The sequence below is a fragment of the Bemisia tabaci genome, chromosome 3 (genome assembly GCF_918797505.1).
Source record: "Bemisia tabaci chromosome 3, PGI_BMITA_v3".
Taxonomy (NCBI): Eukaryota; Metazoa; Arthropoda; class Insecta; order Hemiptera; family Aleyrodidae; genus Bemisia; species Bemisia tabaci.
The window spans coordinates 20,032,545-20,055,842 of record NC_092795.1 but is presented as its reverse complement, the minus strand read 5'-3'; the positions used below and the strand labels follow the sequence as shown (position 1 = coordinate 20,055,842).

At 36.9% G+C, this 23,298-nt stretch overlaps 1 protein-coding gene across 1 annotated transcript; it reads right to left on the bottom strand.

Annotated features, from left to right (window-relative positions):
• Positions 1-228: 228 nt before the first annotated feature.
• On the bottom strand, positions 229-22,948 carry wcy (WW domain-containing adapter protein with coiled-coil wacky). Its single transcript, XM_019048542.2, has 11 exons — positions 22,702-22,948; positions 22,541-22,574; positions 18,537-18,735; positions 16,979-17,067; positions 16,271-16,360; positions 15,159-15,510; positions 13,656-13,792; positions 12,882-13,083; positions 10,426-10,589; positions 6,893-7,020; positions 229-5,429 (listed from the first exon to the last, which is right to left on the bottom strand). Exons 1-11 carry the CDS (start codon positions 22,740-22,742, stop codon positions 5,351-5,353), a joined length of 1,515 nt encoding a protein of 504 aa, XP_018904087.2. The 5' UTR covers positions 22,743-22,948; the 3' UTR covers positions 229-5,350.
• Positions 22,949-23,298: the final 350 nt, after the last annotated feature.

Below are 23,298 nucleotides of genomic sequence, written 5' to 3'. Positions count from 1 at the left end.
TAAAGGTCGAACAATTACATTGTGTGTATTGTTGAACAGAATGAAGAAGGTTAAATTGTTTGAAAAATGCTTCTTCAGTAGTTATTATTTCTAACAATAGATTCCACAAGTGCACATTCTAGAATTGACTAAAATCATGATCGCTCAAAATTTCATTGGAGTAAGCAAGTCATTACATCAGAAAAGAGAAAGGCGGAAAGAGTAAAAATAATGATGAGAATTCTTGAATGTGAGTGACAACAGTTTCAGTATATTTTTGGTTCTCAGTGGAAAACAAAAAGAATAAAAGTAAAAATAGTACAATTATAAAAGCTTACCGAAGTAAACTAGGATTAAACTGATACCAATAAATCGCTTATCTTAAATTCACAATAAATAATTGAAAACTCAACTGAAAACACAAATTAAATTAGCTCTAGTAAATAACTTTTTTCCAGGATTAAAAGAATTACAATCAACAATTCAAACAACAAGAAGCTGGGCTGAGATTTAATTAAATTAATTAATTAAAGATGTTAAATGCACAGGAGAGAAATCATCAATGCCTAATGAGTCCAGCCAGTCACGACAGCCGCGTGTAAATGCTTTGAGGAAAAATTAGTAAAAACTTTTATCAACATGTAATGTAATACTATGAAATGATAAACACAATTACACACATGACAGGAGAGAATATTTTTACCGCTAAAACAAACAATAAGGGAAAACTTATCTGATTTTTCTCACTCATGCTGGAGTAATATTCTGGGACTTGTGTGGAGATCGAATGATCTGGTATTTACTTTCACCGATGTGAAGAACTTTCCTGACAAGGTAAAAAGGGGTCTCGATATCCCTCCCTAAACCTCATCATGCAAGGACGTAGCAGGATTTTTAGAACAATTGAAACATCACAAATGAGTAGAATGAACAAGTTTCTGAATCCAACCTCCTTTTTGCGCTAGCTTATCGGAATTACTTCATGGCTCATGATTTTACATAACATAAGCAAAAATCAGTATAAAAATATGACCAGATGCAAAACATCTTATGGTGCATATTGAGCTCCTTCCCTTAATGTTTGGAGGTAAACTGAGTTAAAAGTTAAATCCTGCAACGCACCTGATCACGATCTTTTTTAAATAAAAGTTAGTTTGGGAAACAAGACAGGAAACAAATGCATACCCAAAGCTCTTAATAGTTGCAACAGTTCAGAAGTTCAGCGATAATTCAAACCTCAGGTAGAGAGAGAAAAAAAGTATAACAAAGTAACATGACAGGTGAAAAATAAAGAGAAAGTATCAACAGCTACAGGTTGACTGGAGAACTTTTTGAAATTACAACTAATCTGATGAATTTTGCGGCAGTTTGTTTAAATCGAATAGAGCTGATTGAAACAAAGCTGAAGTTTAAAAAAAGCAAAAAATAAGAGCAACCAGCAGACTTGAGATACATGAAGTACATACTGGCAACTTTTCCAGTCTACATACAATCCTTCAACTGGGATGGTACCTAATTTTGAATGAGACAACGTTTTATGAGCATCCTTGAGGATAATTTCGATGGAAAGAGGAAACATCGATTTCTTTACTTTTTTCTCTTTCCTTCTAGTTTTCTTTTTTTCAGTTCAAGGCTGCCATCAATTGTTGACCACTGAAAGTGACTGGAAGGCTGAACCCTTGATGTTTCCAAAATTTTGCTGTGCTGGGGAAAAACATCATGTGACTATTCGAGCATTGCAAAATTTTACCGGATAGAAACCATATCATCTAGGTAATTTGAAAAAGTTCGTGTTTTAAATTTTCACAGAATTTTATGTGATCAATCTAAAAAGTCTGATCTGAAAATTTCAAAGAAAAACATGCGTAAGTTTCCTCGAAACATTCGGCTCCATTCAGGTCCTGATGCAGGATTTGTCCTTGGCATGGCAGATTATCTCTAGCTAATCAATTTAGCAGTGGATTTCAAAAAATGTATTACCAATAGGAACTCGAAAATTGTATAATCCATTTTTTTTTTTTTTTTTTTTTTTTTTTTTTTAAGGAGAAGTTTATCAGATAAAAAGGTTCTTACCCCAAGTGGAAATAATTTTTTATTACAGGAGGATATAACAAACAAAATAAGGAACGTATTTTTTCCAAAAAATTATTCCTTTCAGAAATTTCAAAAGCAGATATTTAAAATCTAAATTGTTAACTTTAATTCATATTAATGAAAAGAAGAGAAGAAAGAAAGAAATAATACTACCGTATCAAAATAAAAAAGATTGAATAACCCCTGAAATTTGGGACACTTATCATCTTATTGAATCAATTATTGGTATTCTTTTTAAAATGAGTACAGTCACAAGAAGAATTTCAACACTTGAAATGAATTTCATGTATGTACTAAAGAAGTGCTACGAATTAAAATAAGAATTCTTAAAAAGACAGTTGAGAACTTGACAAAAAGAGCAACTTAGTTTAAAGCGCAGAAAGAGGAAACAAACTTTCTCAATTTCTGAAAACCTCTATTGAAAGCAAAGGAGGGAACAGCCAGAAATTATGCATGACTCCATTTCAGGCCCTCACTGAAGCTATAAAAGCAAGGAAAATAAAACAGATACAAAGTTCTAATTTTTCCGACACAGTTTTATTATTGTAAAACTTTGAAGAAATCTTGAATTACATGAATAGAACTAAGCATAAATTCAGCGTCTCCTGCTCGAGACACCGATAAAAATCGACAAATTTTGCATCACGCCTGCGGTGAGCACTAAATTATGATTCTTTTAATCACTGACAAACTGAAGATCTTTATCACAGATTATATTTAAGTTAGTTAAAATGCATACCATTCAAAAAACTACGCATTAGGTGTAACGAGTTAACATAAGCTAAATATTCCGTATTATACAAATATCCAAGGGTGAATACTTTCGATTCCCTTGTTACAGCATAAAAAAAAATATAAAATGAAAAGACAATTATTGAAATCTTATAATGTTGCATGGGAATCTTTGTCAACATTTTAATTCAAAATAACCAAGAAGTTGTGAAACAAAACAGACAGTTATGATATCTGCTGCGGGCTGATAAGCTCTTAAGTTTAATTAAAACTATAGTTAAAGCTTCACAATGGGCCCATAAAAGTTTTAGGACTGACCCTCTAAATTCGTGAGCGTTGTTTTTTTTTGACTTGACTGCAAAAAAGAGGGCAAGTCACACAAAACCATCATGTGGGAATCATAAACAGGATAGAATTCAGCAACACATTTGATTCATTAGAGGACAAAAATTCCTCTAATACAATTACGTGGAGACTTTAGAAGCATTGATACATTCTGACAGAAAAGAGTAATAGTACTCAACTTCTAGCTCCCATTAATTTGTTAAAATTTATTTTCTTGCGCACCCAATCGTTTATCTAAACCTACTAATTTATTATCAGTCCTGAGGGTTCATTCTTCAAAGCTCTATAGGGACTACTTACAGGATTATCTAATTCATTTGATTTTATAAAAGATGATAGTAGAAAAAAAAAATTGCTCCCAAATGCTCTCTACATCAAAATGAAGAATAAGAGCAAAACTAAAATACAAAAAAAGGGATACAAGTCTTACAGTGAAATTCAAGAATACTATTTGTTTAGCCTTAAAGTCACAGTCTAAATGTCTGATACCTCTTGTAACAGCAATATTTATCCTCCATTATTTACTGAGCAAAAATTTGCCGATTGAAATCTAAACACAATTTAGAGACGTAGAGGCACTTCTCAAGAGGAATGATTATCCTACATCATAGTCTTCTGAGATGAGAACAAGTTTCAATTGGGTATTTGCTATTGAGAGAAAAATGTCATTTAAAGTATGTTTTCTTTTAATGAAAGAAGATACTATTATTAAACGAAAGTTTGTGCTCAGTTCCCTAAAGTTATGCATTATGATATGGGGCAAATACTACATGTGATTTTTATAATCTGAGACATACCGAATGATTCTGACGATCAAAGGAAGGGGTTCTAGTCCTTCTGAGTCATCTACAAACTTGAGGGGAAACAATAAAGTCCAGATACTGACATCGTAAGTTGCAATGGTGGAAAGTGACATAAGCATATCACCTGTACAGGTGACGGTGGTTCAAGTTATGTAGACAACGTGTCATAACTGAAATTATGTGAAGATGTCATACATGGAAACCTCAGAAACCGTCATCAACGGCTGTAATTAGTGGCTACTATTAGTTGCTTCACAAATTCAACCCCCAGGTAGTAAGTAAAGACGTAGTCCTACATAAAAATTTTCTGACTCTACCGGAGTAATCCTAGTAAAAAATGAAAAAAAATTTCCTGACTCCTCCGGTGCATTCGCAACCAGAATGCAAAAGGTAACTTTCTACAGTAAATTTTAAAATTGACCTCAAAATTCTTGATACTCTTCTTCACCAAAAAGATTTCAAAAAGATTTTAGAAAATTGTAATCAATTTTCTGAAATATTTTTTGAAATGACCACACGTAAATTTCAAAAACAAAAAAAAGTCAAAGGGAATGTCAGAATTTCCAATATGGAACTTTTCACCCCCTCCTTCTTACGTACGAAATTTTTCGAAGGCCCACATTTTGAGGACTTAATGCAAATCACTTGAAACTATCATCGAGAGAAATTAGTGGGAGATAAATCAAAGATTTAATATTCGTTCTCTTGGACAAAGATAATAGCGATGAACAAATTGGTGATCACAATTGATTTCACAAAACATTCAACTGTTCTAACTTACGGAGAGAGGACAGAGAAAAAATTCAGAGACATGTTTCCTTTTGTCCTTGCAAAAGCACAAAAAAAAAAAAAAAAAAAAAAAAAAAAAAGTGATTAATAATCAACAGCTTCAGAAAAAAACATATTTTGCGACTTGCCAGCGATCACTATCAAAGATCATTTAATATACATGTGTTCGCCTACGTGTAAAATACCTACTTAAAATTCCCTTAACCCTCTATTGAAAATTGATTTGTTCAAAATAATTCTAATGCTTTCACAATAATCTTTTCTCTTTTTCTTTTTTTCTTCATGGAATTCAACATTTAGTTTTTTCTTCTTTTTTCCCCTTTTAACGCAAGTTTTTATCTTGCAACAATTAAAATTTAGGATGCCATTAATGCAAGAGAGAGATGATATCAAAACAAAAAAAGAAGAAAAAACGAAATAAAATAAGTGTGATCATACAATGAAGACTGTACAATATATACATTGAGTAAAATAATTAAAAAATTATATATCTACTATACATACAGACAATTGAACAAATATCATTTGTAGCTTACTTACAAACACACTTAATTTTGTGATCAAACAGAAATTACATTCGCAGAGAAAAGCAGGCAGTAATGTTCAAATTATCCATCATCACCCATGAATGAATTTTGTGATTTCATTTCTTCTAAAATTTTTATCTGATGACACAAAAACAACACCCTGGAAAAAAATTAGAAAAATAAATAATAATAATAGTAAAAAAAAAATATACACTTGTAAAACAGGATAATAATAATAAATTAAGACACAATGCTAAAAACAGACTGAAAACAATGTAAAAATAGGCGAGTTCTTTCGGTTCTAGAGTTTTCTCTTGAAACTTGGATATTAAAACCTTCAGTTTTTAGTTAGTTAGAGTTTTCACAATGACTCGCCATTTTTAGGAAAAAACTTGCTCAATTCATGATAGAAGTGTAATTTGCAAAACAGAACCAGGATCATTGCGATATTATTAAGACTAAGAAACTCATTTTTTACAATAATACATCTAAAAGTAGATAGATGCAGAGAACTTTAGGGTATAATTTTTCCATCATATCAACACTTTCTAGTGCCCAGGAACAGACAGCTGGAGTTTTCAGGTTTTCATTGAAAGTGAAAGAAGTTTCACAATTTTAGCAACGATGACATTTTCTTGATATGTACCTCTTCTGCAATGGGCGGTGCATATTCAGGGTGTCTACTAAAACAGGCTGGTCAAAAATAAGTACTTTTACACTACTTTTTCAGTACTTTCTCGAGAAATTCAGTACCTCCTCCAACAGAAAAATTCTGTACTTTCCAGTTCCTCCATTTCACGAAATTAGAAAAATTTCAAAAATTGCGACAAAAATGACAAAAAATTAAAAAAAATTCCGGACTTTTTGGCGGAATTTCCGCACTTTTTCATTACTTCCAGACCGCCCTTAAAAATCAATACTATTTCTAGACTTTCCGGAAATTCCGGACTTGTAGACACCCTGATATTGTTATTTGAAAAAATTAGAGAAATCTCAGAAAATTCATCGTCAAACAATAAGCTTATGAGAAATGTTGTCAAAGTTCCTTGACGATTCAGATATCATCAGGGATAGTTCATGTTGCAATTTTCAAATTTTGGGAGATTCATGAATTGAATTATAAGTATTTTCGACTCTGAAAAGATTCCAACAAAGCAAGGAAAAACCATTCAATGATAATTATTTTAACAGATAGTGATTAGTCGTAGAAGAAACGGGGATAGATTCTTTTTCAGCCTACATGGGCAGTATGTACCAATCCAAGTTAAAGACCTTCACCTTTCACAAGATGCTTGCTATAAAATTTACCTCTTTCCCATTTCCCTCATTCAAAAAAATTGTTGCACTCCCAAGCCTGGATTGATATTTTCGGTTAGAATAAAGTACATGCTAAAGTCTGTGAAATCAGTATACTGCATGCTGCCTTTTTTTTGCAAGGGAAAAAAAATTTAAATAAACAATATGGTGAAAGGTGTCTGAGTGTTTTGTTTATTGGACACAAGCTAAGTCTACAGTGATTTTTGTACCCTGGATTGGCCACTGACAATCCGCGTCCAATTGAATTATAAAGAATGTTCACTCCTGGACAGAAGGGAAACAAGGAGAATGAATACAGAAACATACCTTTGTTCCTGAAGAGTTGCTTGAATATTCCGTAACCGAACTAAGGATCTAGCGGATTTCAACTCGGCTGAAACTCTAGTGCATTGCATACTTCCCAGATTAATTGATTCCTCGTTTTGTTTTTGAGCCTGAGAAGAATTCAAAAAAGAATACTTTAAAAGTCTTTAGAGGAAACAATACCTATAGAAAAGGATCATTCGACAGAGTAATTTTGAAAAGACACAGTTGTTCAACTGAAGGTATGAGCGGAGCATGTTTAACAAAGTGAAAATTACAAGAATCGACTTGTAAGTAAGGTTGAGGGAACTTCTCAAGGATTCAAACTTCATAGATATTTCTTGTTCAAGTTGATTATAAAATTTGGTTAAAAAATTTGACATTTTTTGGACACTTCATCATGGTTTTGCAGGTTTTTGTTAGAGTTGGGCCGGGTATCCGGCGATTATCCGGATTGCCGGATTATCCGGCCGGATACCGGATATCCGGCTCCGGCCGGATACGATTTTCGCGAGTATCCGGATCCGGCCGGATAATCGCGCTATCCGGTTTTTGGACCCGCCGAATAGTGCTTTTTTGGCCCTGAAAATTTCGATAAATTTTTGGTGATATTCTTTCTTTTTTCTTCCCTATCAATACAATTTTCTGTATTTTTTCCTGAAACTTTTGACTTTTTTTCAGTCATGGTAATTGTTCGACCTTTACTACCGGAATAACGCACATGTTCTGCTAATTGACGCGATCGCAACGTAAATTCCTTTAGTCCGCGACCCGCGTGTTTCACTATGGAACGCCGTTAGTGTCAAAACCCTTTTCTTGCGCGCGCGGAATTTTTTCTGGCGCGCGGAAAGAAAAAACCCGTTTTCGATGAAAATCTCTGAATTTCCGGATTCCGCGCCGGTTTTCGATATATTTGCGCCGTTTGTGTCAAAACTATTTTTGTCGGCGCGCCGCTTCAAATCTGTTCCGCGCGCGGAATTTTCGATGTATCGATTCCTGCTCGCAGTTTGTGTCAAAACTATTTTTTTCGGCGCGACGCTCCAAATCTGTTCCGCGCGCAGAATTTTCGATATATCGATTCCTGCTCGCCGATCGTGTCAAAACTGTTTTTTCCGGCGCTGCACCAGAAAATAATTCCGCGCGCCACATTTTCGATATATCGATTTTTCTGCGCGCGGAGAATACAGGGTGATCCAAAAGTCCCTTCCACCCCCTCTAACTTTTTACCTAATTGAGGTAAAGATTTGAAACTTGGGGGATATTCCTAGGTCAAGGGGAGCTACTTTTTGGCCCCCCTAAAATTTTCAGGGGGCCCCCCTTAGTGGGGCAACGGCCCCCAACTTTTAATTTTCAAATGAGAAGACCCCCTTTGTGATAGCTCGTTTGAAAGAACATAAGAAAAGAAAACTTTTCACGCAAACCCGAAGTCAATATCTCAAACCGTTTCAAAATGGCGGCCGGTTAAAGTTCAAAATGGCCGAAAATTCACATCGGTTATTTGTCGATGGATTTGCGCGAAAATCGGTATGTAAGGGTATTTTGACACGAGAAAAACGAATTGGATGTTAGATTTTCAAAAAAACCAAAATTTCCAAAATGGCCGCTGTTTAAAGTTTAAAATGGCCGAAAATTGTCACCTCGGTTTTTCCTGATGGATTTGCCTAAAACTTGGAATTTGAGAGTATTTTGGCATAAGATAAACAAATTTGAACTTAGATTTCTAAAAAAATCAATTTTTGGTCATTTTGAACTTTAACCGGCGGCCATTTTGGAAATTTTGGTTTTTTTTTTTTTAAATCTAACGTCAAATTCGTTTTTCTCGTGTCAAAATACCCATTCATACCGATTTTCGCGCAAATCCATCGACAAATAACCGATGTTAATTTTCGGCCATTTTGAACTTTAACCGGCCGCCATTTTGAAACGGTTTGAGATATTGACTTCGGGTTTGCGCGAAAAGTTTTCTTTTTTTATGTTCTTTCAAACGAGCTATCACAAAGGGGGTCTTCCCATTGGAAAATTAAAAGTTGGGGGCCCCCCTGAAAATTTTAGGGGGGCCAAAAAGTAGCTCCCCTTGACCTAGGAATATCCCCCAAGTTTCAAATCTTTACCTCAATTAGGTAAAAAGTTAGAGGGGGTGGAAGGGACTTTTGGATCATCCTGTATTCTCCGCGCGCAGAAAAATCGATATATCGAAAAAGTGGCGCGCGGAATTATTTTCTGGTGCAGCGCCGGAAAAAACAGTTTTGACACGATCGGCGAGCAGGAATCGATATATCGAAAATTCTGCGCGCGGAACAGATTTGGAGCGCCGCGCCGGAAAAAATAGTTTTGACACAAACGGCGAGCAGGAATCGATATATCGAAAATTCCGCGCGCGGAACAGATTTGAAGCGGCGCGCCGACAAAAATAGTTTTGACACAAACGGCGCAAATATATCGAAAACCGGCGCGGAATCCGGAAATTCAGAGATTTTCATCGAAAACGGGTTTTTTCTTTCCGCGCGCCGAAAAAAAATTCCGTGCGCGCAAGAAAAGGGTTTTGACACTAACGGCGTTCCATAGTTTCACTTTCATAGATGCAGGTGGAAATTCAAGGCCCGAATTTTGTTAGCTACGACCGATCGTGAGTCGAGTAAACTTAACCTCAAAAATCGCGACATTTTTCTAGCGAAAAAGCACTATCCGGATCCGGTACTATCCGGATCCGGCCGGATACTTTTTTGAATTATCCGGTATCCGGATCCGGCCGGATACAAAAAACCGATATCCGGATCCGGTTCCGGTGACGCGAAAATTCCATTTCGGCCCAACTCTAGTTTTTGTTCTCTGATATTTCTTGGCAAAATTTTGTGGTTCCTCAGGTGATCAAGTGTCACTGTGATTATTTAGTAAGTCCTTCCATGATTGAGACTTTTTGTAGTGAAAGATAAACTAACCTTTTCTCTTGATTATTGCGAACACTCAAGGAGGTTTTGCATACAGATTTTCCTTTAAGTTCAACCACTATCAGCTATTTACAAACCAAAAGAAGCAGAACAAAACAGACAAGAGTAGGACAGGAACTATGGAAACTCTGCTTTTGTGCCGTCACTTGCTGGTACTTACATTTAATATGTTCTTTCTATTGACTCCTTGATTTTGCTAACATACATCTTCGATTGGCCCTCGAAAAATAACACTACAAATCTTTAGAACATCATGTCTTTTTAAATTTTAGAATTTTGGCTAAATTTTTTGTTTTTTTGTCCCATGGATTGTGGTTATCAGCTTATTCTTCTTACATCACTTTAGCTTTTTTAACTGTCAATTGGCCATCATTGAAAGAACTAGCAAAAATATAAAAAATGAAAGCTAAAGATAATGTCAATTCACTCCTCTCAGGTCAGCTATTCTGATCATGTAAATGAGCTGCGAAAAGAAGTCAATCATCTGTGCGACCTAATACTCCCGTTGCAAATTGAGTAGCCAGTTTTTTGGTGATTTTAGTAATTCAAATTTCACACTCAACTGAATTGTGAGCAAGATTTCCTTACCTGCTTTTCCAGAACGTCTGCAGGCCAACCTCTAACATGAGAAACTAGATCATCACGGTGAAAATTGGATAAACTTGGTGTTAAATTGGGTCCCTGTGACCTCAGTGTTGCTAAAGAACTACTAATAGATGCTAGGCTACTTCCGCTTGGCGGACTGCTGATCACTGAAACACGATTAAAAAAGCATTATTCATATTAAGCTTTTAGTCGATTTTTCTACTGAGGAAAAGCAAAATAAATCTAAGAGAATGATTGTCGGTGCTTAGGGCTAATATAAAGTTAGAATCTTGTTTTACTTGTCACTACAATTGATTAAAAAATATGTTCTTTGTTCCACCCTGATTCTGATTTGACAAGATAGTCGAGAGGTGCCATGTTGATTTTCAGTGAGTTATAGAACCAGTTCCATTAAAAAGAGACAGAAAACCCCAACTGATAGTAATCAGAGCAGAATTGTCATAGTTTCTTCATCTCCAAATTCCCTGAATATTTTTACTTTCCCTGACATTCGAATGAAACTTTCACTTTGATTTTTTCCCTTTAAATTACACTTACTTCTCCTAAACGCAAAAGCATTAAATTCCCTGACTTTTCCTGACCTCTCCCGGCCACCGCAAATTCCCTTTCCCTGTTTTCAAGACCGCAGGCAACCCTGTCAAAGTTTATAAATCTTGTATAAATGAACTGTTGCCAAAAGTATCAGTTTTACAGGTCATGCAACCCAAAGGACAGACTTACAGGGTATAACGGAATATTGGAGTTACGACGGTTTTGGAAGCGGCGGGCCAATATTGCGCCGCAAGACCGGTGAATCCGCGAGGTTTTTCATGACACAGCTTGTCACATCCGTCAGTGACATCGCTCGATGACATCACCAGACACAGCCTTGTCAGATAGCCCAAGGAATCCCCCAATTGCGTATACCCCAGTCTCGGGCGCCGGGCGACCAAGGTCCACGGGATGGCAACCTAACCTGTTGCTTTCCGAGGATTTCGGAGTCCTGACGGATATGACATGCTTGGTCAGGGGATTTTGGCGAGCTAACCGTGGGAAACGACGCCAAGTTAGCAGGCCTGGAGACCCACGAGGAGCCCTCTGAAATCCCCTGAATTCAGTCGTCTTGCCACCTTTGCTAGCGTCTCCTCGGGGACCCTCGGCTTCGCGTCTCCACCCCTAGTCAAGTCCCCGAGTATCCCTCGGTCGAAAGTTCGGTCCAGCGGCTGCATCCCCGACCCCTCTTTCGCCCCAGCAGCCTTTCACTCTCTTCCCGAGCCTTTGGCTCCTCAATTTGCCCCAACTTCGCGTCTCTACCCTTAGTTTGAGCAGTTGAGTATCCCTCCCCTCGCCGAAAGACTCGTCCAGCGGCTGCACCCCCGACGGCTCTTCCTGCTTGGAGACCCCTCCCCCCTTTGTAGTAGTGTGTTTCTGTGTGTACGGTCTGTGTGTATACCGTAGGAGTTGTACCTGTGTGGTTTGTAAGATCGAGTTTTAGTAGTTGTAGCCTGTGTGGCACTTATTATTATATCGTTGTATATTACACCCCAATACATCGAGCGGCCATCTCCTATACGTGTGTTCCTTCTTTCCTTAGGATATTAGGATACATTCTAGAGGTAGGTGACCAATCATTAGAGTGATAGGGCTCTTACACCCCCCCTAGACCATCTCCCCTTTCTCTAGGACTACCCTATCTGGTGGATACTTACGCCCCCATCTGCGATCATCCCCCTATGTGTTCAGCTGCTTGGCCTGAGAGCTGAGCGCGTTATACAGGGCAATAATACTTTGACTAAGAGCTCACATACTTCTAATAAAACTGACCATTTATGCGAGATCAACCTCATCAGAGTATCAGGATTTTGAAACAGGCAGTATTAACAGCTTGCCATCGAGAATTTGTTTGGACATTTAAGAGATAGTCAAGTTGGTGTTATGGTCAAAAAGCACCACCACCACCATACTTACAAGCTTTAATACGATTACACATGAAAAATCTTGTTAAAATCTTGCGGAACATAAGTTTTCGTGAGATCAGAGAGGCGCATAATTTTTTCAATCAAATTTTATGTTATCTTCAGCAGATGGAAAAATACCGATTTTTATAGAATTTATTTTAAGAGTTTTAGATTAGTCTGAAATTAAACTGGATTTAAGACCTCTCGAGGAAAAGGAAACTGTAGTGCATTGGGGGAAATTCATCTAGCAAGTTTATCAACTAGACGCAAAAATCAGAGTTTAAGTTTTCAACAGAAAATACTTCCTAAAATACGCAAGAAAAAGTGGCAAGCAGTTTTAAGTCCGTTTTAAAACAAAGCTTTTTAAATTGCACTGTTGAGTTTTGTTACAGTTATTTCCCTCTGGAATATAGTTATCTCTACAGTGTAGTACTACTATTCCAGTCACATAAGAAGAAAGAAAAATAAACAATGAAAAATTTAAACAAGCTGAATCATTACCTTTTCGTACATCCGTTGCATCATGATGCTCTGAATGAGTTGGGGTTGGTGGCCCCGGATCAGCATTTGCTACAGAGGTGTCTACCCTTAGAGGCTGCAACAAACTAGTTCCTAAAGATGAAACACTAGCAGGATGCTCACTGCTGCTGATGCACGATGTTAGGACTGTCCCACTGCCCGCTGAACACTGCTCTTTGGATACCTGCACACACCACTCCGCAACATTAATATACTTGGTGAGAGAATAAGAGGTTGAAATTTGATACGGAAATGTTTTCCTAGCAATGCCATAAAATAACAACGACATGAAGAAAAAATCAATTAAGATTTAAATTTTGGTTAAGTAATTGGACTGAGCATTTTGTGAAATATTTCACCGGTGTAATATTTTTGGAGTTAATTTTTTTTGCTGCTGGCAAACAAAAACCAAGAAATCATAAAATCAAAATCAATGGAATAGGTAAATAACCATCCTTAGAGTCACCGTCTAGACAGGCTTTAAAAGTTCTATACAAATTCTGCAAACCATCAAAGATTGGGTTAGCGCACACATCTCTTTGTGCGCAGATATGGTAACAAAAATATTGCCATATTTAAAATTCAAAGTTTATCTAAAATTTTAAAACGTATTAGTGATTTCCGCAAAGTTTTAATTCTGTAGTAGCACTACACACTCTTCCACAGTTGCCAGATGGAAAAGGTGCTTTCACAGCATATCACCAATGCGATACCAGAACACTAGAGCAGTGTCATTTGTTTGAAACATGAAAATACCTGGGGTAATTGAGAGAGCAGTCTTGCATGAACTTCGTTGTTAGTGGCCATATTATGATGAGAATAGGACACTTCAGACGTAGGTGTACTACTTCCGCTACAGATTTCCATATCCTGCGCTTGCTGTGCTTCAGGATCTGAAATGGTGAGAAATCAGAATGGTAAAGAAATTACACCAAAAACTTCCCTTCCCTGCTAACTTCAATTAGCCAGCATGACTAATTTCCAGGAGCCAGAAAGATGAAGACCATTTATTTTTACTTCAGGTAAGCACTGATTTCACAAGTGAGAGAAAAGCAAGAAAGCATACAGCCTGATCATGTGCTGCATTATCCGTTATAAAAAATAAACAATGCTTCTAGAGGAAAATGCATTGACGAAAATTTAAAGACAGTCAGTAGATTAAATAATTCTCTTCTTCGTAAGTTTCTAAAATTCATGAAAGAAGTACTCACGAAATTGTAAAAAAAATATATTTAACAGACACGGCAATGGGCCACTAAAGAAGGTTTGGATCATGAAGATATATTATGTTTTCTCTTCAATATCTTACATAGAAAATAATTCTCTCCGAGGGAATTTTGTAAATCAACTCCTGAGCGAGGTATTAAAAAATCCAATGGAAGTTAAGTGACTTTAATGATGTCATTTGCAGTTTTGGTATTTAAAAAAATATTGATTGTCAACACTTATATCTTGTTTCCCAGTCAATTCCCAGATTTCTCTAGATGTGATTCTTTTCCTTGTGAAATTTTTAGGAAAAAATGTGTTGTGCGGAGCTTTAGTTCATAGCTTGTATAGTGGCCCAAAATGGAGCATTAGACTTCTTGAGGGGGGGAAGGAGACATTAGTAAGAGCTGCATCCATTTTTCAAGCACTAAAAACTAGTTTACAGGCCCAATTTATAAACAAGACCTAGTGAAGTTGGTTGATTTAACTTTTTAAAGTCTTAGAGGAGCTTGATTTTCAGGTAGATGCTTGAAAATTTCTTATTTATTGATTCTTAGGGATGCATGGTTGGTTAGGGATTTTAGATTTGAAGTAAAAGTACACCATGAGATGGGTATCATTCAAAACAACTCATAATTCCACGAGGACTTTCATTTCACTTGACTCTAGGTCACTGACAATTGAGATGGTTTGCTCATAATTATTATTAATGAACAACAGAAAATTTCATAGGAGGATTGGGGATTTTAGTATAATGTATATTCGCTGACTAATTCTCCTCGGAAAATGACAATGATGCCATCTATTGGGCATTTAGCGGTACTATTAGTTCATTTAAATGCTGGAAAGTAATTCACTCTGCGTGTCTTAGCTAATGTGAGCAAATTGACAGCGCAAGTGGCGGCCGTTTTCAAGGACCGATTGGCCCACGTGGAACACATCCATCAACATCGCAAGGTAATCAATCCATTCGCGATGAATCCTCATTTTTCTGACTACATCAAGAACGGTCAGTTGCGACCATTACTTCAGCTCAAGTCTCACTGAACTTACTTGAATTTACAGGGGCGTCATGCTTGTCGTGTTGGTTATTCCAATAATGAGGTGCCGAATTTGACGATGACCGCTGTTGTTGTTGCTGCTGCTGCTGCGAGTGCTTGTCTCGTTGCTGCCTTGGAGTAGAATTGGAATGTCGACTATCATGATGATGAGACCTGGGCTGGTTACTGCAGCTGTACTGCTGCGGAGGTCTGAGTAACCACTCACGAGGTTTTTCCCACTGTGACACTTCAGTCTTACAATTGTAGTAATACTTCTTACCGGACGAACTTAGATGTTCCGACCAGTCACCCACTCTGAGCGCTCTTTCTCGCTCTCTGTCGTCACCTCGATCACTTTTTTTATCCTGGGGAAAAGAACAGAAAACCACTATGAGATCTTCATGTATGGAAAAACAGCTTCCTATGAAAAATATTTTGTGCCTTTGTGGAAGAAAAATGTCTTCACTGCTGGCTTCATGTTAGTTTGCTTGATGATCTGATTTTCAAATTATAGGAATTGAGAGAAACTCCAAGAGTACGTTGAAACATTTTTAGTGTAAATTAAAATTCAGCAAAAATTAATAAAATTTTAGGTTTAAGAAAAAATTGACGAGAGAAAGCAGAGCTTTCTTGGTAGACTTTTTGTTTTTCTTTAATTACTCTTCTGAAAAGACTAATGCACACCAAAGCATTGTGTTGACATAATATGTAATTAATAGGTGGTAACAGAATCCTATTCTGCTGCTCCGGGAGTGCAAAAAGTCCTAGCCTTCCACATTTTCTGGGCCTGTCCTCTGACTCCCCCTTTCCTACCGATTTCGACAATAATGACTTTTTTTATTCTTCTTTTTTTGTAAAAAAAAAAAATGTTTAATCAATCGACTTTTGCAGAATGTTTTAAAAAGCTTAAAATGGCTAATCCCACCCATTGGGCTTGGCGTGAGCTACATTCTGAACGATTGAATTGTATACTTTTAAAACCAAACGCACCTTTTGTGTGCATTATTCTTAAAACCAATTGAAAAAGAAACTGCAATGATCGATAATTCTTCTTAATAAATATTTAGCAGATTAATGGATCAACAAAAGTAATACAAAGCTAGAGAATTTGCGTAGCATACTTACTTGATAAGCAGAATGCTGAAGGGGTTTTCTTTGGGCCATTTCCCTGGATGAATTTTGAGAGGATAATTTGATGGGATGTAATACTACTTTCTGTAAAAAAGAATAATGGAATTAATATTATCACTGGTTTCCATTGCAAAAATAAAACAAATTAATTGAAAAACCAAATCAGTAGTAAAAATTTACCATTTGTAGCTCTTTAACCTTGGACAAGCAATTCCAATAAATAAAGATGAATGATGATGATGAAGGGTATCTGCAGACTCGGCAGGAAAAAGATTCTCGACTTTTCCAGGTTTTCCCTGAACAAAATGATGAAAGGAAGGGTATTGATAAGGGCCGTTTTTGGCTCCCTAGGGCATAGAGCATCATCTAAATAAAACCAAACCAGGGTTAAAGTGTGTTCTAAAACCACTTTGACAACATATCAAAAGCTCGTTTTAGTTAGACGATGCGCTCGGTGTCAAAAAAGCCTCGGAGTGATAGAAAAGCACGCATTTTTGTAGACCTATCATCAAGCAACCGTTTAATACGTATCCAGTGGACCAATCAGGTCCGATCAGAAGCTCAGGTACAGCGGTACAGATGGTAGAGTAGGTGGGTTCAGGTAATCCTCTCTAAGTAACTGATCAAAAAAGAAGGTGGGCGTCTTTTTCACAGGACCCAGAAACAAAAAAGAGAAAAATCAAGGACACTTAGGCTGCTTACCTCTGAGCTGCTCCTATCATGATTTGTTCTGTGTTCAACATCTCTGCTTTCCCTACTTCTCTTATCACTAGGTGATTTGTCAACATAGTCTGAACAGAAAACAGACAAAGAAACAAATTAAATAGGTATTTCATGCCAAATTTAAAAAGAAACAATGATACTAATGAATTTCTCTAATTTTGCCATAGGTTCTAAGTCTCCTGATTAACCATAATACTTTCCGATGGAAGACGTTTCAGGATAAACAATGGAAAAAGCCTGTTTGCATTCACAAAAATCAACATTTAAGGGTCATTCCATGGATTCCTATAAACAAGGAAGCAGAAAAATCTCAGCCATCTCATAATGAAAATCTCCTTTTCCTCCAAAATTTGCAAATCTAGAACTTTTTTTTTTGTTCTTGATTTAGGTGCTAATAGCCGCAATTTTGCAAATATCCAGATACTTCTGTACAAAACCCCTAAATTTTACTGCAATGAGTCGGTTAAGCTCGGGAGGGATTTGCCTGCAAATAGACAAAACTTACAGTTTTCCGTACGAGAAGAACGATGCGCATGTTAAAATTTCACGAAAAGAGAACGGAGCGGAGATATAACTCTTCATTTTTAGGGGTCCTCAAAAACATGTTTGAACCGACCTCTGTGAATCTTCGAATCTACGTGGCATAGCTGCGAAGATGGCAGCGACGAAGCTAACCTGCTTACTTACTACCGCTACGCTGCCGTTGTTGACATCACGATTTCTCGTTTGAGGTTAAGTAAGTTCTGTGTGAGTGTCATATCATACATAAATCTGTATCGCATTCTGACTGAAAAGCTTAGAGAATTAAGAACAATGGGTATGAATCTCAAACAAAGTAACCTACATAACCTCAAAATGACCAACATAAACACACCGCCAACATGACGTCACCGTGTATTCTTCCACTATGCATTCCGCCGTCATATTGATCGGGACATGTAAATTCGAAACATACGAGCGCGCGTTCAAACGCCGTTTTAGGCCACCCTAATTTTTGGCGATTTTAAATAAACTTTTCTTCCGTTTGCAGTCATCAAAAAAAAAAATAGGAAAATAACTGTAAGCTCCAGTCACTTACTACTTTCGAATGACTTAACTGACTCATTCTTGTAGAAACATGCAATTTTAACACTGATGCGTACTTGCCTCCCTATTTTTTTATGCTGGAGGCCACACAATCATGATAGCATGAACAAGAAGTTTTTGCACCCCTGACCACATAGTGGGCAATGAGGATGCTTTCTAATCGACATGTTATCACTGCTTCATTACAGATGTATTTATCAAAAACTACTCATTATTAGAAAACTCTCACCACTCATCAGCATAAAAGAAAAAACTCAGATTTTCCCTCTGAAGACCTACCAATGATTGAAAAGTCTTTTAGAGTTAAATCATTTCTAGATGGTAGGTTGTGGCTGCTAAAACATGCAGAAATATTACTCTAGTTAGTCTTTGAGCTAAGACTCAAGTCCTGTAAGCTACAGTAAAAATTTTGTCATACTAGGATTGGTCTGGCATCCGATTGGATCCTCACCTGAATATTTGTCCCGAGATTTGAAGTCTCTGTTTTCCCTCTCCTTTTCTCGCGTTTTCGAAACATATGCATTTTTGCTATACGGACTTTGTGATTCGGGACTAACAGATCGATACGTGTTCCCGTTTGGAGAATCGCGCATCCTTTCATGATTGAACTTATCTGCATATTTATCCTTTGATGAGCTATACTTGGAATTCTGAAACAGAGAAAAATTGAAAATCATGTTCAATCCGTGATCAACCAAAACTTCAGTGTAGTGATTGCATAGCTTACTAAACAAGGGATACTTGAGGAGCTTTAACTAAGAAACACTAACATTCAAAATAGGATCTAAAGGGGGCAAGAATCCCTAGTTCTGTGGTAAAATTAATTTTAAAAAAAAACCCCCGACAGAGTCAGCTCATGCACAATTTTCTTACAATGTGCTGTGATCTGCAATTACGATAATATATTTTAAATATTGGTTAAAAATACAGCGTAAACCTTGGTAATGTCCAAAATTTTCTCTCACTCTCAAAACTAACCAAAGTTGAGATCTAATTGCAACTTATCCTGCATCTTCGAAGGAGCCACTTCATGTAGCTGGTCTCAATCTTTGTATGAAAATAGTATTAGAAATGAGCCCTTTAACAGCTCCTTTAGTTCCTAAAAATGCCTGTCACAATAGAAATTCCCTCGAATATATAACAACCTGATTCATTTTGGCAACTTTGTCTTTTAGTTAACAGTTAGCTTATTACATTACAAGCTTTAGAACCTTTCAGAAACTTTTCGGGGCACATTTATTCAAAATATATCAATGGCTAGTTTCCTTTACAACAGCCGTCTGTACTGCTGTGCAAAGGAAGATTGCCGTATGAGCCTTCAGACATTGTCAACATTCTTCTTCAAATATACAAATTTCCTGTGTCGAATCTTGGGAATACCCTTCTCTCAATTTTTCAGAGAATTACATCTGGAATTTGATCTGAAGTATCAGAGATTTTCAAGGAAGAATACTTTTCACTTTCCTCAAAAATGCATATTTTGTTGGAGTAAATTTGACAACATTTGATTAATCAAACAGCGTTTTCTCTCAAAGTAGAAATGTACTAAAAAGCATTCGACTACATGAACAACATTAAAAGCAAGTACGGGAAAATCTGGGGGGAGGAAGAGAGAGAAACCAACTATTGGAGCTGAGTTGAGGAGCTCACCTTAAATAATTTGAAAAACTGTAAAGGTGAATTAAGATAGGTTAATCACAGTAATCAACACGGGAAAAAAGTAAAAGATTAATCATAGGTGAGAAATAAAGGAATTGAAATATAGGGCCTTGTCCACACGAACGCGGTTCGCGGAACTTGTTCCCGGAACAAGTTTTGTGCTGAGCTGAAACTTATTCCTCCAAAACCTGGAATTTCCCCCGTGCTCCGAGCTTCTAAATATGTTTCTTTTGATGTGAATTTGCTTGTTTTTGTTTTTCACGTCCTTTACATATGATCTTGACATTTATTTTTGTTACTTTGGCGGACATAATAATCTATTATTTTGCAATAATTGCATAGTTTTATTGAAGTTCCGGTTCCAGTTCGGACGAACCCGTGTGGACAGCATGCCTCGTTTCAAGGAATAAGTTCCGGGAACTGAGCAAGTTCGAGGAATAAGTTCCGCGAACTGCGCTCGTGTGGACAAGGCCTAGGATAGAAAAGAGGGTGAGACCAGTGCAAATAAGTTATCATACTGCTCTCTCCTCTGCAAAGTCTGTTTGAAGTCTCCCAATTGAGTCTTCTGATAGGAGGATTATTTCAGGGTTGCAAGTTATGTTTTGTCTCTTTGAGCATATGTATGCGCTGCAGACAAATAGCGACTTTGAAAGAGTGGAATCACTGAAAAACTCATTTCTGATGTAAATTACTATGATAACCTATTTTACGTGTTAATATTCAATAAAATTAATGAGGGAGAAAAGTTTGCCTTTACACGCTTGTGGCTTATTGTTAGTTCAGTGGATGTATTGTTTCGTTCATTGAAAATGTGCATCCACTGAACTAACAATAAACCACAAGCGTGTAAAGGCAAGACTTTCCTCCTATATTGATTTGATGTAAATTACTCTCAGAACATGGAACGAAGTGTGTAGAAGTGTTTGTTTATGATTTAATTTTGCTCAGTAATAAATGATTCTTACTTAAGCAAATAAATAAACTTCAAATGTTTCTCCTTGAAGTATGCTTTCAACAACCAAAAAACTTAGAGCTGCATTTTTGCACTCCCAGTATTCTTAGGTATAGAACTTACATAGCTACAGCTAGCAAATCCTTGTTTGAACACGGGTCAATTATATTCTTGGAGCTAGGAATAAAAGAGCAACAACTGCTTTCATCTGAACTGTTGCTAAGAGTTATTTTGGGCGATAGTTACTTAGTTAAAAAATTTGAAAATTTCCATAATACTTAATGGTTTAACTGTAAGAGAATACAGGGGAACTAACCAGGAAACTTGGAGACTCTGGTTTTATGATGGCCCCTGTTTACTGAGCACTCATTATGCTTGCTTAAAAATGAGATCTACTAGACAGGGAAGGAAAATTTCTCCTTGTAAGAGGCAATGAAAGAATTACAATTGGGGTTATTGACTGAATTTAGGTTTACTGGTTGGACGGTGCTAGTTCAGAGCCCATCAGATTAGAAAATAACTGACAAACTTGCGTACTGGAAAAATTCTCCAACGTCTAAAACACTGATAACTCTGTGCTCTCTATTTTTTGCTTCTACGATGACAAATCTTTCGATAAGTAAATATTCTGATTTACTGATGAAGATGGCAATCCAGACTATCAGAAATGCAATCAAGTGTTCGTAAGATTAAGTAGGCGTCTCTGTAAAATGCCAGAAACTTAGTGCTGGCAAAACAGCAGCACTTTTCCTACAATCAAAGCAGTAGCTGAGCAGAGTACTTTAAGGTAAGATCTGCTGATGGAATTACAGAGGGTCCTAATAGGACAGGGACAAAAACGCAAAATTGAAATCAACACCTGATAAACTTAAAATGATTTGACTTTAAGTAAATTCTCTAAGAGGAAAACCATTGCTAAAGTTAGAATGGTACAAAAGGTAGCAAATGTTTCCAAAAAAGAGAGAAACCTATTACTACTGGCGAAATTCCTGGATGATAAAAAAACAAATTGATTACGCTTGAACCTAACTATCTGCAGCAAAAAATTATGTTGTAAGAGAAATGAGAAGGTCACGGAAAAGGAAACATAATTCTTATTGGTATGTATCTCCACATTCAGCAGCATCACAGAAGGTGAAAAGTCTAAGTGAGGGCAGAATTTCTGGTCATACAAAACTCGGAACAATATTATTTTGACTACTTACAGCTGCTTGACACTGTTATCTGAGGTAAACACAGCAGTCATCAGGGCTCAAAGCTCACAAATAGGGCAACCAAATTGGAAAAATCTGCTCAAAAAAATATAAAGTGGAGCTTTGTCTTGCTATTAAAAGAGAAAATTTACGGAGGATTATCAAGTTAATGGGAAATTAATAAATCAAGCAGTGTTTATGGTTCATGACATTCTTGAATAGAGAGAAGTGGCCTATATACACAATCTGAGCAGAATCTCAATATCTGTCAAAAGTTAGACAGAGAAAAAGGGGGGAAGAGATATCACAAAGGCCATTAGATTCGTAGATAGAAAAGTCATGTTGATAAGGAAACTGGCTGAGTTCACAGACGAAAAGGGAGGGTTTGGTATAAGTGCGTTATCCAGAAGAGGTTCGAGTCCTTGTAATAATTCTAACCAAATGGGGTAAATAAATCAAGGCAGAGAAGTGACTGCTCAGTATCTGAGATAACTGAAATTGGATAGAGACTGGATCATATGGGGAAAATGAAGTGAGGGAGTGGTGTAAAAATGAAAAGTGATGAAAATTATCAAAGCCTAATGAGTATAGGGAATTAAAGGAACTTCAAGTAGGCCTCCCACTCTTAGCCTGATGGAGATGGTATATTACCTGATACGGATGGGCTTGGTGTTTCTCGAAATACCTGAAAAAGAAAAGAAACAAAGGCGGATTAATTATCGGTCGAGGAAGTCATTCGATCGAAAATGCGCTAAATATGGCGTTGAGAGGTTGTGTCAAGTACGGTGTCTAAGATAAACGAAATTGCTCACCCATCGCTGATCCGTTGAGGTTTCCTTGCATGCATTACCATCAATGCAGGATTCTTTTGAATACACTCGGCTATTACAGTAGCCTTTCACGAGAAATAGAGACGATAAACTTTGAGCATGTAAAAGACATTGACGTTTGTTATTGATAAACTTTCATTGCAGACGCCATACTTATCTGTAAGAAGAATTAGAATTGAACAGACGACGACGACGATGGTCCAGGTCCAGACATGAGCAACAGCGAAAAAGTCGACAGCCGGAACAATAGAGTGTTGCGGAATTTGGACCGTGTTATGTCCATATATTCGTAGATTCGCGTAACGTGATTGGTTCTCACGATACGTGATGGTTCTTTTTCCACATTCCTCTTTTCTAGCAGTGATGCACCATTGCACATCGAATTGTTGCAGTGATGCATAAGATCATGGTAAAGTTTAAGTGACGTCGATAATTTTGTGGGAATACAAAATACTGCATAATTTTAGGACGAACGTTAAAAAGATGAATTATTTGAATTCTGAAAGACTGGCATACATTCTTGCCCGTCAACCAAGTCTTTCACGGTCATAAACTCAATGAATTCTGAGTAGTACGTAA